At 31.5% G+C, this 15,033-nt stretch overlaps 2 protein-coding genes across 2 annotated transcripts; one reads left to right on the top strand and one right to left on the bottom strand.

The window, feature by feature from the left end:
• The first annotated feature begins 547 nt into the window (after window positions 1–547).
• Window positions 548–2,174, top strand: LOC137808336 (uncharacterized). The gene is made up of 2 exons (XM_068609394.2): window positions 548–672; window positions 829–2,174. Exon 2 carries the CDS (start codon window positions 848–850, stop codon window positions 1,862–1,864), a length of 1,017 nt encoding a protein of 338 aa, XP_068465495.1. The 5' UTR covers window positions 548–672; window positions 829–847; the 3' UTR covers window positions 1,865–2,174.
• A 3,985-nt stretch (window positions 2,175–6,159) lies between these two features.
• LOC137808335 (L-ascorbate oxidase homolog) lies at window positions 6,160–10,938 on the bottom strand. The gene is made up of 8 exons (XM_068609393.2): window positions 10,196–10,938; window positions 10,008–10,117; window positions 9,667–9,937; window positions 8,353–8,452; window positions 7,865–8,216; window positions 6,978–7,349; window positions 6,809–6,887; window positions 6,160–6,563 (listed from the first exon to the last, which is right to left on the bottom strand). Exons 1-8 carry the CDS (start codon window positions 10,337–10,339, stop codon window positions 6,357–6,359), a joined length of 1,635 nt encoding a protein of 544 aa, XP_068465494.1. The 5' UTR covers window positions 10,340–10,938; the 3' UTR covers window positions 6,160–6,356.
• Window positions 10,939–15,033: the final 4,095 nt, after the last annotated feature.

Below are 15,033 nucleotides of genomic sequence, written 5' to 3'. Positions count from 1 at the left end.
TAGAAAAACGAAGTCGAATTCAAATCCGTTGTCTGCAAGTTTCTGTTGATATGCGAGCAAAAAGAAAAGGAATTGAAACTGTTTGGATGCATAGAAATTAACGAAGTGTCTTTACTGGCACTGTTTACTCATAAGTGGGACAAACAAAATGATTTCATCCCTTACATACTTCATAATTGGTTCAGCAAAGACCGCACGTATGATAGAATGTGTAATGATCAGTGCATTAATAAACCTCTCCTAACTGAAGTTGGAATCATATAAGATTGAAAGTAATAATTAGCTTAAGAAAAAGAATAATATCTACTATATAATATCAGTTGTAGTCAAAATTTTGGAACAGCAAAGAGTTGTTGGGATGACCAGAATGGAAAGTGGAAACCCAACTGGTAGAAATTTATTTTGTGACACCTACACAACATTTGAAGTAATATTCAAGAAGATAGTAAGTTTATTTTTTGTTGAGATTTAAAAGTGAAGCTTATATATAATTTGATTTAAGGAAAGGTAAATTTGTTGGGAGTGTAAGGAGTTGGCACAGAGTATATAAATATATATTATTAGCAGCCCCCAATTCTATATATTCTTTGGCAACAACTAGTACCTGACTGCCAACGAAGCTGTCCTACTACCAGCATAAAACAACGAAGCTGGCCAATTGAATTCCCAAAGGCGAGTCTCATCATACACTTCTACTTCTCCAATCTATATACTCTTTAATTCTCTCTCACTCATACGCAGAGCACACCCACTTTCTTTCGCTTTTCTTTCTCCACTAACTCAAAAAGCCTCGCCACCCTTTTGCTTTTCGTTTTTGGATTGTTGTAGATCCACCAAGATAAAGAAGATGATCCAAGAACTGTTGGGTGGAGCTGGCCTCTTAGCAGGAGAAAGAAAACCCTCCATTAATGGTGGGGGAGGTGGAGGAGTTCTACTCCCAACTACACCATCTTCCTCTTCTCTTCCTTCTACAGCAACTAATAATGTTACCCTCACATCCACCACCACAACTACCACTACTGCCACCACCACCACCACTCCCACGTCCGAAAACCAAAACCTGAGGTGCCCGCGATGCGATTCCTCCAACACCAAGTTCTGCTACTACAACAACTACAACCTCACTCAGCCGCGCCACTTCTGCAAGACGTGCCGTCGCTACTGGACTAAAGGTGGCGCTCTCCGAAACGTTCCCATCGGCGGTGGCTGCCGGAAAAACAAGAACATCGGCGTGGCGAACTCGGTGGCAAAGACAGCTTCAACCAAGATGAAAGCCGTTGCATCTGAGCTTGGAAAATCACCAGGTTTCGGTGGGTTTGAAGTTGAACACGAGCTTCCACCACCGAGCCAAATCCTTTGGGGTTCCCCCCAAAACACTCACCTTCTGGCTCTGCTGAGAGCTACTCAAAACCAAAACCCTAACCCTAACCCTACTCCCATGTCCATCAAGGAAGAAGGGACCCTGATGGGCCACATGGTGAGCACTGAGCCCTTGGTTTCAAATGCGTTGCTGAATCACCGAACCTTAGACTATGATGCGGTTGCGCAAGTTCCGTCGCTTGGTCTGTTTGGGAGAAGCCATCAAGATCAACAACAAAATGGGGGGTTCCTACTTGGGGAACACCACAACAGTGGAATTCAAGAGCTTTACCAGAAGCTAAGGTCATCATCGGCTAATAATTATTGCAGTGATAACTCCTCACAAATGTTTATGGGAAACATGGCTTCTAATTATTCCTCTTCTGTGTCCAACAACATTATGGAGACAACTTCGGTTGCTGGGGGTGAATTCGGATACTGGAACGGTCCAACCTTTTCCTGGTCTGATCTTCCAACAACGAATGGCGCTGGTGCATATCCGTGACAGAAATAATAACTGTTTTTCTCTCTATTTTGTTCACCGGTTAAATTTTCTTTTCCTGTTAGACAGTAGCATAGTGCTCCTAATTAATCACTTTGTATCTTACGAGTTTGGTTCTTTTGTGGTTGCTTTGGTTTGGGTGGTATATGAATATGGATCTAGCACTTTTTTCTGTTCTTTCCTCGCTAGCCTTCAATATTTTTTATTTTTTGTTTTTGTGTAAGTTTGGTTGACAGTGTGCTTGGCTAAGTTATCTGTGGTTATTTCGAGGACCAGAGTTCAAAACTGAATGGAGAATTGTTTTAATGGTTCATATTACTTGCCAAGTCTCTGGATTTTGTTAATGTAGTTTTGCTTCTTCCAATTCGACTTTTCCCCTAGTCTTAATTACTTCACCTAAGCGGCCTAATAAACATTAATCGTCATGAACGAGAAAATATATATCGATAATCGTAAGAAAGAGATTACAAAAATGTAGAGTAGATTGTTACTGACATTAAACCGGGAACATGACAGCTTCTGAACAAAAACAATTTTCTAACCCATTAAAAAAGAGTAAAGTTGGTGTGTAGAAGAATATATGATCTTGGTATACTAAAAACTTTAGGGTTTTGTTTTGGTGTGTGTTAGAAGGAGGTGGTGGAGGTGTGGTGGTGGTCCTAGTGGGTAGCATATGCAAATGCAAGAACTTTGTTTTGTTACGAGAAATCGACGAATCTAAGGGGAAACCAGCCTTTTGCAAGGGTTTCCTCAAATAGCATTAGAGAATCTTGGAATTGGTAATGGGAGGAATCCATCTGTGTCCTTACAGAGAGCAGTGAGCACTTATGCTATGCCTGACTTGTGTTTCTCCGGTATTGTCCAAAATTTTATTTCCTTCTTCCAGTACTGACAATATCTATCAAACGCGCACGCACAATGTTGTGTCTGGATTCTGGAACTAGCTGTCGACTCATCTTGATTCTTGGTATTCTAGTCAGTAATGCGAACCTATCTAACGATTCTAACCTATTATGAGTGTCTCACACGTTATGTGACAAGAACGAGTCACTCAGTCACATGCAAACAAGTAATTCTGAATCATTACGCCGTCTCACAAAGCTTTGGTGTTTTTACCAGAGAGATTCAGAAGCTAGTCACAGATTCTTCGCCTCTTCAACGTTCAGAAAATATATATATGAGATCAGTAATGTGTTGTTATCAACTACGTCGATAACTGTACAACTCGGAGAAAAAATAGGGAAAGACAAAGCAAAAGAAGAAAAAGTAAACGGTCACAAATAGAAAACAAAACTAAATGGAAAAGGAAACTAATTTTATTTATTATTTAATTATCTATTGTTATTATTATAATTATAAAAAATACAGTAATAATCAATTATGGAACTAATAATTATTTATATTTATAAAAATACTTTAATGAACTTTATTTTAGCAATATAATCAATTATGATATATGCTCCCTCACATTTCTTCCTCCATTAATCAAAACTATCACCATCCCTACTTTTTCTCCTCATTGCTGACTCTCTCTTTCTCTCAGCAGGTCCAAAACAAGCTTAAATAAAGATTCGTTGGACTAAAAGCTGATCTGCAAAAATGTAGTTATTGTGTCGCTAGCTGTGATGATTCTGAAATTAAAAAAAAAAATGTGAATCTTTAAGACAACTAAAAACGCTATTTAGGTTCAATTTATCTTTACTCGCAATAAGATTGAATTTGATTTGTTTTGCATATTATCTTTCACAATAGAATGGAGTTTCTTGGTATAATTTGTACATTTATCATTAACCATGCAATTAATGGTAGCTTATATAATAAAATAATAATAATAATAATTGTCTTAATTCTATAAACACACAAGAGACAAAAATAACTTACTTAGATACAAAGAATAAGGTGATTTGTACATTTTTGTTTTGTGTGTGCATACTAATTTTATTTATAGAAATTCTTAGAGTATATTTAAAATAGCTTCTGCATAAATAATTTTAAGAATGACAAATTAGAAGAAAAAATATTAACTCATGTAAAAAAAATTATTTACATAATAGAAAGTTACTAGAAAGTGGTTTTCTGTTGGTTAGAATTAACAATTGTAAAAAGTTAATTTTTATTTAAAAATATTTATTTTCCTTCTTGTAATTAAACATAAACTAATTTTGATATAAAATTTGGTAGACTTGGGAATTTTGAAAAGTAAATGGTTAGTCTATTTGAATGTTTAAACAACTATTTATTTAATGCATTTTAGGGTGGATGGACAAGCCTCAAACTCAAGTCCTTTAGTGATAAGAAGCTTTAACCAGAAAAGTTCTTTTTGTCATAATTTTTATTATACTTATTATTATTAATATTATTAAATATTATTAATATTATTAAATATTATTAACATTATAAATATTTTAAATATTATTAATATTTTAAATATTATAAAAATTATTAATATTTTAAATATTTTAAATATTATTAATATTATTATTACTAATAATATTATTAAATTATTAATATTAATATTAATAAAAATATTAACATAAATATTATCACTAATATCAATATTATTATTATAATTATTAAAAATATTTTGTATGTAATACTTTATATACGAATACAATTCGTATGTAATTTTTTTTAATTTTAATATTATAATTTTTTCTTTAATTAAATTAAAAGAAATAATTAAACTCAAATTACTTTTCTAATTTAATTCTAACAATCTAATAAATCTTAAAATTATTTCAATTCCTTATATCCGTATGAAAAAATCGGTATGTAATGTTGACTTTACAAACGGATCTGGATCCGTATGTAATGTTCACTTTACATACGAATCAAAATCCGTATGTAATGCTCACTTTACATACGGATCTGGATCCGTATGTAAGGCTTACTTTACATACGAATCTAAATTTGTATGTAAAAATCCGTATAACGATCACATTACATACGAATCCAGATCCATATGTAAAAATCTGTATAATGCTCACGTTACATACGAATCTAGATCCGTATGTAACGCTAAATTTATAAACGGATCCAAATCCGTATGTAATGCTAAATTTACATACAGATTTGAATCCGTATATAATGCTCAATTTACATACAAATTTGAATCCGTATGTAATAATCAGTATGCAAATAAAAAATTTCTTGTAGTGTTTATGGTTATTTAAATCATGTGGATTCATATGAAGTTTTTTTTTTTGCATTGGGTTCAAATTTAATAGGTAGCTTTTTTACAAGATTTTGGAATATTCCCTTAAATACTCATATTTATTTATTATTAATTGTTGATAAAAAAAAATATTTTGAATGTGATGGAGAGAAGATATAAAGATAAGACAATAACAATATTTTGAAGGAAGAAAATTGAAAGATAAAGAATAACCTAATTAATTTGAATTACTTGAATAAGAGAGAAAAAGACATTGAAATTTTTTGGCAAGAAGAAAAAAAAATATGAAATATGAATATTTAAGTCATAAAAGAGAGAAATATGAAATAAACAAAACAAAGAAAAAGTGTATTTTATACATTATACTAGTATATGAGTAATTAATTTTGTATTAATGTAGAATGGATTATGATATCGTTATAACTAAGTTATATATATATATATATATATATATATTTTGTAATAACATTACCGTGTTATTGTGTATTTAAAATATCTTGTCGTTACCTAAATAGACAATGTAAAAATTATTTTTTTATTATGTTGATAAGTTTCATTCATTTCAAATATTGTTCCATATTTTTTAATGAAAAAAAAGTTATAATTAAAAGAGTTATTTATAGGTTTTCGAAACTATAATTGAAGGAAGCTATAAGTTGTTTCCCTTGAAATCAAAATACATGTTTAATATCCATTTGAACAATGATACATTATATTGACATTTAAATAAAATTATTTTATTATAAAATAATATTTTTTTTAAAATTTGTAAAATAGTTGTTTTTACTGTCTCTTGTGTTAAATAAACTTTATTTTATCTATTTTTATCATAATTGCATCTTCATAAATTATTATTCATCTTTAGATCATTGAATTCGAAGATGAATGATATATTGAGAACTTATTCTACTATATAGAAAAACAAATATTTTTATCATATTTAACAAAAATTAAAATTTTAGAAAAAAAAAACAAGGTTGTACAGTGAAGAAGGTTGTAAGGTATATTTTTCGAACTCAAAACTCGTGAGGATGCATAGCGTAGCAAGCATGCGAAACGATGTGGGAATACTAAGTATTTTTTGTTATGATTACAAGAAATAATAATATAATACAACATCAAATTAACTTGTTAAAAATTGCTCTCTTCAAATAGTCCTCATATTCAGTCAAGGCTTAATTCTTTTACATTTTTGTTCAACAGTCACACCCTCGTAACTGAAACTTGTAAACAAAATAATGATAAGAATGAAGAAAAGTGAAAATCCAAAGTTACAACTTAAACTAATCACATCGAATTATATATAAAACCCTTCTGAGCCTATGACTTGGGGAGGTGTTTAGCCTTGCCACAGTACAGTTCATTGGGAGGGACAAGAGCCTCAGTGTATACACTCTGCTCATTGTTCCACACCCTCAGATACAACTCTTCACCCAAATACCTTCTTTCCCAGATTGCAGACCTCAAGTTCCACATACCCTTATTGTCCAAAGATACCAATATGGCACTCCACGAGTTTGGATACACCTGTCATTGCATACACACAAGAGAATAAAGATACTAAAAATATTTCTATTCAATATAAGTAACACACCCTCTAACACTAATGTTTTTTGACACTTATATTTTTATTAGTTAGAATTCATGAGTTTCCCTAGTTTGAAAACGAAGTTCATGTATTTAATACAACTCACTCGAATTTCAACAAAAAAGCATGTCCAAAAATGGCCTTATTTCTCAAGAAAATAGCTCAAGTGAAGCTAATGACTCACCTGAACAGTGTGTCTAGTAACCCCATCAATCAAGTTGTAAGTCTTTCTAGCATCAGGGGTCCACAAGCCATTGTCGTATCTGGATATTTAGATTTGGTCAATCAATTTTGTGATCAACAAATTGAATTAAACCCGGTTAAGAGGAGTAAAAATTAGTTATATATCCTACCCAACAACATAGAAGCTAGATCCATCCATGTGCCAGGACTGAATGTAGTTTTCATTGTTCTGGAACACTATTTCTGCAAAGTCATGGAGGGTGAATCCTATGACTGAGGTGCCTAGTTTGGCAAGGGTGGGTGAAGAAGGAGGAACATCTTTGATGGTATGGAGATCAAAGACACCGGGGATGTTAAACCAATCAGCAAGCTTCAATGGGGTATTTGGATTGACGTGTGAAATTCCATTCACTGCATAACGTAGCTTTCCATCTATTATGGCTTTGGAATTTGCCAATAGAAGTGTCCTTACAACAGGGATGGTTCCGTAGTGGAATGAGCCCTGAGGATTTGGCCGGGCTGCATTTGCTGTCAAATTCAGTCTTTAAAGAAAAGTAAACAAAAACATAGTCAGAGGCAATGATCAGAAGATTCCCAATTGAAAACAGTGCAACACTGAAAATAATGAACTAAAACGTTTACTCTTAAAAAAGGTAAAAGTGATAATATATGAGAGAGATGATGGTAAAGATACAAAGCTTACAAGTTAAGTAATTCAAATGTGTTTCCTAAAACTAATGACTAACCAGCTAAAATTGCTTTGATAGCTAAGTTTAAACATTTTATGAAAAGAAGTTAAAAACTATTAAAATAAAGCCGTGTAGTAGTAAACAATTTTCTTTCAAACTTTATTATAAACCCTATAATAAGATATAAAAAAAGGTGTATTTACCTTTCAGTTATTTTAATTATTTTCCACACAAATGTTTAAAAATGAAGGTGATATTTTTGGTAATTAAAAATGATTTTTCTTATCAAAATAACCACATGTACGATTTTACTTAACATTTTTATTTTATTTTAGAGGAGATAAGTTTTGTAAAAATAAATACAGTACCTGATGCTTCTAGCTTGCTCCATGGACCATTGAACATCATTAGTTGGTGGGCCTTGAGGCAATGGAATTGGGGCCTTAGTGTTGGAGCCAGCATACCGAAGAGTTGCTGTAGAGGTGAGAACACTGGGCCCAGTAAAACGGGTAGATGCAATAATGGCATAGTCACTGGTTGGGCCATGAAGTGTGACCAAAACAGTGACAGATTGGCCCACATGAACATCAAGGGAGTTGTAGGACTCCATGATTGTGTGTGCACCTTCAACTTCAATCAGCTTCAAGTCATGCCCCTGAATCCTGAAGTTAAAGGAGGTTGATAACCCAACATTTGACACCCTTAACTTGTATGTTTTCCCTGTAAATAATTTCAATGTACCAAAATTAATAACTATTGATGCTACTGCTTTAACTGGAAATTCAAAACTATCACTATTTCATAGCCATAAGATAGGAAATAAAATAACATGCTTTTTGTTGATGGAAATGGTTACCAGCTAAGCCACTGAATACTGCACCATTTTGTTGCCCATTTATGAGAAGAGAATCAGGATTAGGAAGACTCTTCCCAATGTCCAATAGTCTCCTTAACACCTGAAAATCAAGCTTCTATTATTATTTTTTCATTTCAAATGTAATTAGTTAATGACATCAGTATAAAAGTTTAATGGTTCATGCATTGTTGATAAAAAAATTCTGATTAAATTATAATGGAAGAGGATTGTATATTATCAATTATTTAAATTTATTTGAATATTTTTAATTGAGTTGTTATTAAAATAATTTGTTTTATTAAGTGTCTAAAATAATTTTTATTTTTATTTAAATATCTTTGATTCTTATGACCTCAAACTCACTTTGTACTTTCTTTTTCCAACTCATTCATTTCATTTTCAATTTCTTTTAACTTTCATATCAACTTCCTCATTAATATAAATAACTTTACATCATTGTTAAATAAAAAACAAAGACTACATTGTAGATTTGTTGATATTTATAACAAGATAAAGTGTATATAATCTTCAATAATATTTAAAAAAGAAATTGCAACGATGTTAGTCATCCAATTTAAAACCTTCATAATATAAATATGGATGAAAAAAAAAACTCATAATGTAAATATTATTTTGAATTTATTTTAATGTTAACCAATAATATCTAAATTGATGGAACATTAGGATGAAGAATACTTGACTTTTTTAAATATAAGTACGGGGATAAGAATAAGTAATATTTTTGCTCTTTATCCCCATGCTCATATTATTTTAAATTATTAAAATATTTTTAATTTTTTTATATTTTATTTTAAAATTTATGTAATTATAATTTATTTTATTTAAACTCATGAGAAGAAAATTTATCTTTTGATATTGAACTCTTAATAATATATGATATATTTTTCTTTGACTTTTATGTTCCAAAAAAAGTATGTAATAAATATTTTAGTAAATATAAACGGAGTATACATACATTTATTATCCAACTGGACAACATAAAACACAAATTTCATACTATTAAAAGGTTAGTTCAAATAACATAAAACCATATATAGTCAAACTTTTCATTTTGATGCATTTCTAGATATCCCTTCATACATCAAAATGAAAAGTTCAATACTGTTTGACGTAGGAGAGATTGGATATTAGACCAAATTTTCCCAACTTATTATTGGTTTAACCTCAAATGAATTCTATGGTCATTTGCTTAATATAACAATTTTGCATGAGTGAAAACATTAAGAATCGGTAAATAGAGAAAGGTTTAGGGAGTGAAAGAAAGGAATTGAGGGAAGTGATTTCTTGACTTACTCTGTGGTCGGTTTTGTACCAATCTCCAATAAGCAGGGTGAACTCTGCATCAGGTTCAGGATAGGGGATGGATATGACAGATCTTTGAGCAACATTGAATCCCCCAAAACCACCACCAGCTTTATGGATTTTGGTTGATGGGAAATATGTGTATGTTCCCACTTGATCTTTTACTTGGAACTTGTATGTCCAATTGGAGTTAGGAGGAATTGGACAATTCGTTCCTAAAACCCCATCTTCCCATGATGTTCTTCTTTGTTTTATACCACTCCTGTTTTGCATTACACCAAAAATATTATACACTCAATTTATGAACTAAATAGAGAGAAAAGACCACTAACCATGTAATCAGGAATTTTTCTTCCAGCTTGTTAATCACATTTACAACTATATTGTCATTGGTGATGGCTTCTATTGTAGGACCCGGAAATTGACCATTGATAAGAATGCCCTGTAAGAAACCAAGTAAATATCATATTCATACACTCTCAGAAAATGTCATTTCAATAGACATGGAAAAACGACCAACCGGTTGTGGAAAACCAAGAGGATAAATTGTTCCGTTTGTGATTTCCCACGTGAAGTACAAATATCTGTCTTCTGCAATAACTGAGAGACCACCCCACCAAGCCAAAACTCCAAGAACAACTGAGGAAAGAATGCTCTGCTTCATCTTGCCCGTGACGCGCTGTCAAATTTCGAATATCTTTTTATTCTTAATGAATTGCAATTTCAACTCACGCTATGACGAAGAAGAAGTGAAGCGAAAGATATCTACAACAATGCATGCATTGAATCGATGGTGAAAATTGAAATACTAAAGTTTCTAACATAAGATCGTCTGTTTTAACTAGAATTTCTCGCTAATCATATTTTGTATCAGTTCACATTTTCAGTTCCTAATTAAATCATTCTACACTTGATTTTGCAGTAACAGTTTCTGTAAATTAATTAGGCACTTTTAACTATATATAGGATCTTGTAATAAATATTTAATTTAGAGATCAGAGTTCACTCATGAAATAAATTTTTTGTATTATTATTTATATACTTTAATGATTTATTTTTGTAGCTTCTTTCATTATCCTATAGCGTCTATAAATGATTATAAACGAATGCAATGAATCTGTGTCTTTTTCCTTTTTCCTTACAAATCATATTTCACATTCTATTGTCAGTGCAAGTTTTTTTAATCTGGATAGTTCAAATAATGAATCAACAAACGAAACGTGAATGCTGTATCAATCTTAGGAAAATAATAGTTTATAGTTCATATTGCATGTGTTAAGAAAGTACATAATAAGAAAGGAGTTGAGAACGAGAAATTTGAAAGCTTACCAGAAATCTAAGCTCCTCTTAGAGAAGAGGAAACAAAGATGATGAACCGATACGAGAATGGAGAATGCAGTAGTGGTTCACGCTACCTAATATATAATGAAAGAAGTGCGCATGAGAAAAAGAACTGAAAAGATGTGATGGAAGATGCGCAGTGTGCACCAACATATACTACCAATTTGAATGCACATTCAATTGGCACAACTCACATACAGTTTCTCAAGCAATAGTTTAATATTGCAAAAAGCCCATGTTACGAAGTTGACTTCAATTTCTTGAAACAAGCAAGACCGCGTTAAAGAAAAATAACATATATTTTGGGGAATTTCGTAGTTTCATTAAATCTACATTTGCTTTTGATTTTGGCATAGGTTATTCAAATGGTTTCCGTGTGAAAGTGTGAGGCAAGATGAGTTGGTTTTTGTGCTAAGCTTGAGTTCGCGGTGGCCGGAAGAAAAGATCCACCGGGTGCGGCGCATCAAATAGCGGATTCTCATTAATTACTATCCTCGTATTGTAACCAAATCTATTTTATATCATATCTCTTGTTTTTGCGATCGAATAGTATGGATCTATGTTGGAATTTTTATTTCATTCTCTCAACTTGCACCATTTTTCCTAACTTGTATTCCGGAAGCTCACATTCTGCTTCCCGCCAAAACTGTGTGCACATGAGCTCGTAAAACGCAACGTTGAGTGAATGATAATAGAATGTTGGAGAAAACTGAATTCATATATGGGTCTAAACTTTAATTGAAAAGAAGATGAGTTTTGGAAATTTATTCTTGTTCAAAAATCCTACATACAAATGCCATCAATTCTAAGTTCAATTGTGTTGTTATTAAGGAGGTAATATCAAAACTAGCGAAAGATGATTTGCATGAGATTACGAAGTGTCATACCCAAAACACTATTTACATTCGAATCTTTTTTATCTTAAACAAACATCAATGAAGTATAATTATAACTTCAAATGTTGGATTGTGTTTGATTCTTCAGTATCTTCACATTGCCAACCTGTCAAATTCGAGGATGTATCTATTAAGCTTTTGTTGTACTCATGGTGTGGAATAGTGTGCAATTTGTCTTCGTAGATTAAGTCTTAACAGGTGAACCCATGTGTAACAAAAACTCAATAAACCTTAATCAAATTAACTTGCCTTTAAGAAAAATACCAAATAATTTGTAATTGTCAGAGTTTGAATGCAGAAGATAGAAATTGCACCTCTTGCAATTAATAAATAAAAGTCAACTAGGTCATAAATGATTAAGTCAACTCCATAAGCTTCATCCCTGTTCAAGCCAAGAAAGCAGAGCAGAGTTATTAATTATATGGAATAGATCCCAAGATCTGATCTCTTGGGAAAAGAGAAAAATGAATGGAATTACAGTACCCTTTATTATTTAAGTTTTCAAGAAACGAGCTTGGCATATACAGTAATTAAAGACTTTAGCTTTTGGTTTAATCTTATTTTTGTTCTTCGAATTTAAAAACACTCTGTATTTGTTCCTTGAAATGTAACCATTTATAATCACTATTAAGTGTTAATTATAACTGCATTTAAGACTAAAATTGATCTACTTTTATTTATTTAACAAAATTCCAAAAACTATTAAGAGATCAAAGTTATATTTTATTTTAACTATTTTTATTAAATATCATCGAGTTTTATTTTTAAGGTAGTGTCTTAAACATGTTTATTTTATTCACTTAATTTTTTAAAAGAATAGTTTGTTTTTAATTAATTTCGCCAAACACTTTGATTTTAATAACAAAATAGAAATAAAAAAGTATAAAAGAAATAAATTAACTAAAATTTAAGTAAATATATATATATATATATGATAAAAAAATCATGAGAATATAAAATAAAATAATTAAAAGTATACTTGCTTGTTTGACGAGATAAAAGAAAAAAAAAAACAATTGTAATAATAAATTATGTATTAGATAAAATAAGTAGTATATATTAATGGTTGTAGATAAAAAAATTATGAATTTCTAAATCCTTGTAGATAAGAAAGAAATAAAAGTTTTTATTTCTAAATATAAGAAAAAAAATTATCTCTTTCGAAAATTTGCTAATTATTAATTTCTTTTTTATATTATTTAGGAACATACAAAAAAAAAATATCTATAACAAAATCATATCTACACATACTCAAATTAATCATGAAATAATTTTGTGACGTTAATTAAAATATTATCTTCTTACTTTTAGATACACCTCGCCTAACTCATAACTCAAAGGTTGGATTCTAATTCATATGAATCATAACCAAAAGGTCCATATAATAAAAAAGTCCATAGACTAAAATCCCACCAAAGGTCCCATGGGTTAAGGTCAATCCATCATGAGTCAATTTTTAAAGAAAAAGTTATTTAAAAATGAAAATAAAAAGAAATACTTAAAAATATTTATACACGTGAAAAATATTTACTTAATCAAAATTCAAACTCAATATGAGTAAAGATGAGTTGGATTTAGATCAAGTTAAGTTAGATTAACATCATCTTAAATTAGTCAACATGGTCAAGATTAGGTTAAATCTAGCTCAGGTCGAGACAAATCAAAATCACATCAAGCCAAGTTAGGCTTAACTCAAAATTGTGACGAGTTGGACCGAGAAAGGGTTAGGACAACTTAGGTTAGACTAAGTCTAGGTTAAGTCGTGTCCAATTTCGGACAAGTCAATTAGTCAAACTGATATGGCTCATGTCGAGCCAAATTAGGGTCCAAGTCGTGCTTAGGTTAAGTTGAATCAGATAAAGACCAAGTCTATCTGAGTTGGTCCTAGTTCAAGATGGACACAACTGGGCCAGACCCAGGTGAAGTTGGACCCACCTTTGGTCGAGTCGTGTCTAGTCCACCTCAGGCTGAATCTAAACAGATCCACCTTAGTTCGAGTATAGTCAGATCCACCTCCACCCAAGTTGAGTTAGGCCTACCTTGGACCGAGTCATGTAGGGCCCACCTTAGGCTGACTCGTGTAGGGTCCACTGAGTCAATTTGAGCCGACCTCAAGTTGTCCTCGGGCAAAATCAAGTCAAGCCCATCTCAGAGCAAGTCAAGTAGGGCCCACCTTTAGTCATGTCGAGTTAAGCCCACCTTGGACCAAGTTGAGTCAAGTCCACATCGGGCAAAGTCGAGTCAGGTCCACTTCGAGTCAAGTTGTGTTAGGTCCACATCGAGTTGAGTAGTGTTAGGCCCTCGTCAGACCTAGTCGAGTCAGGTCACATAAGGTTGGGTGAGTCAGGTAACGTCGAGACAAGTCGAGTTGGGCACACTTTGACCTGAGTCGAGTTGGACCCACTTTGACCTGGGTCAAGTTGGACCCATTTTGAGCTGAGTCAAGTTGGGACCATGTCGAACCAAGTTGAATTAGACAATGCTAGATTAGGTGAACTCAAGTTAGGTTGGACATTAACTTTCAGTTGTTAATAGTAAAAGTTAATTAAGAACTAATTTATAATTAATATAAAATATTTAAATATAAATTTGCAATTTATAGTATTTTAATGACTTATGCAAATTTATAAATTATTTAGAAGTTAACTGAAATCTTGTAGTAACCAACTTTAATCCTAATGAAAACTTTGAAGGTTGGAACTTTTTTAACTCATTTGGTGAGCCAGTCAAAAAATACTTATTTTAGAAGTAATTTACGATTGGACCATGACCCATAGATCAAATTGACAGCATCTATTAATTATATTAGTTTCACTTTTGATTTAATCAAGTTAAATTGTTGGCATAATCTCCAAATTTTTTGTTAATTTTGATATAAATGCTTAATTTTATCTTAATATTTTTAGCTAGTCTCATAATATAGTATCTTTTACTCAATGTTTTAAAACTATATTTTGTTAAGTAAACTCTAATTATATTTTTATGACATTTGACTAAAACATCTTTCACTTAATTTTGGATATAGTATCATTATTTTGTGAATGAATTGGATTTTTATTACATAAAAAAGTTGTTAAGAGATGGATTAGATGAATTTTTATTAAGTAGACAAGGATACATT

The sequence above is a fragment of the Phaseolus vulgaris genome, chromosome 3, assembly GCF_051622355.1.
Source record: "Phaseolus vulgaris cultivar YP4 chromosome 3, ASM5162235v1, whole genome shotgun sequence".
NCBI classification, from domain to species: Eukaryota; Viridiplantae; Streptophyta; class Magnoliopsida; order Fabales; family Fabaceae; genus Phaseolus; species Phaseolus vulgaris.
The sequence above is the reverse complement of the archived record's forward strand: the minus strand, read 5'-3'. Positions and strand labels throughout refer to the sequence as shown.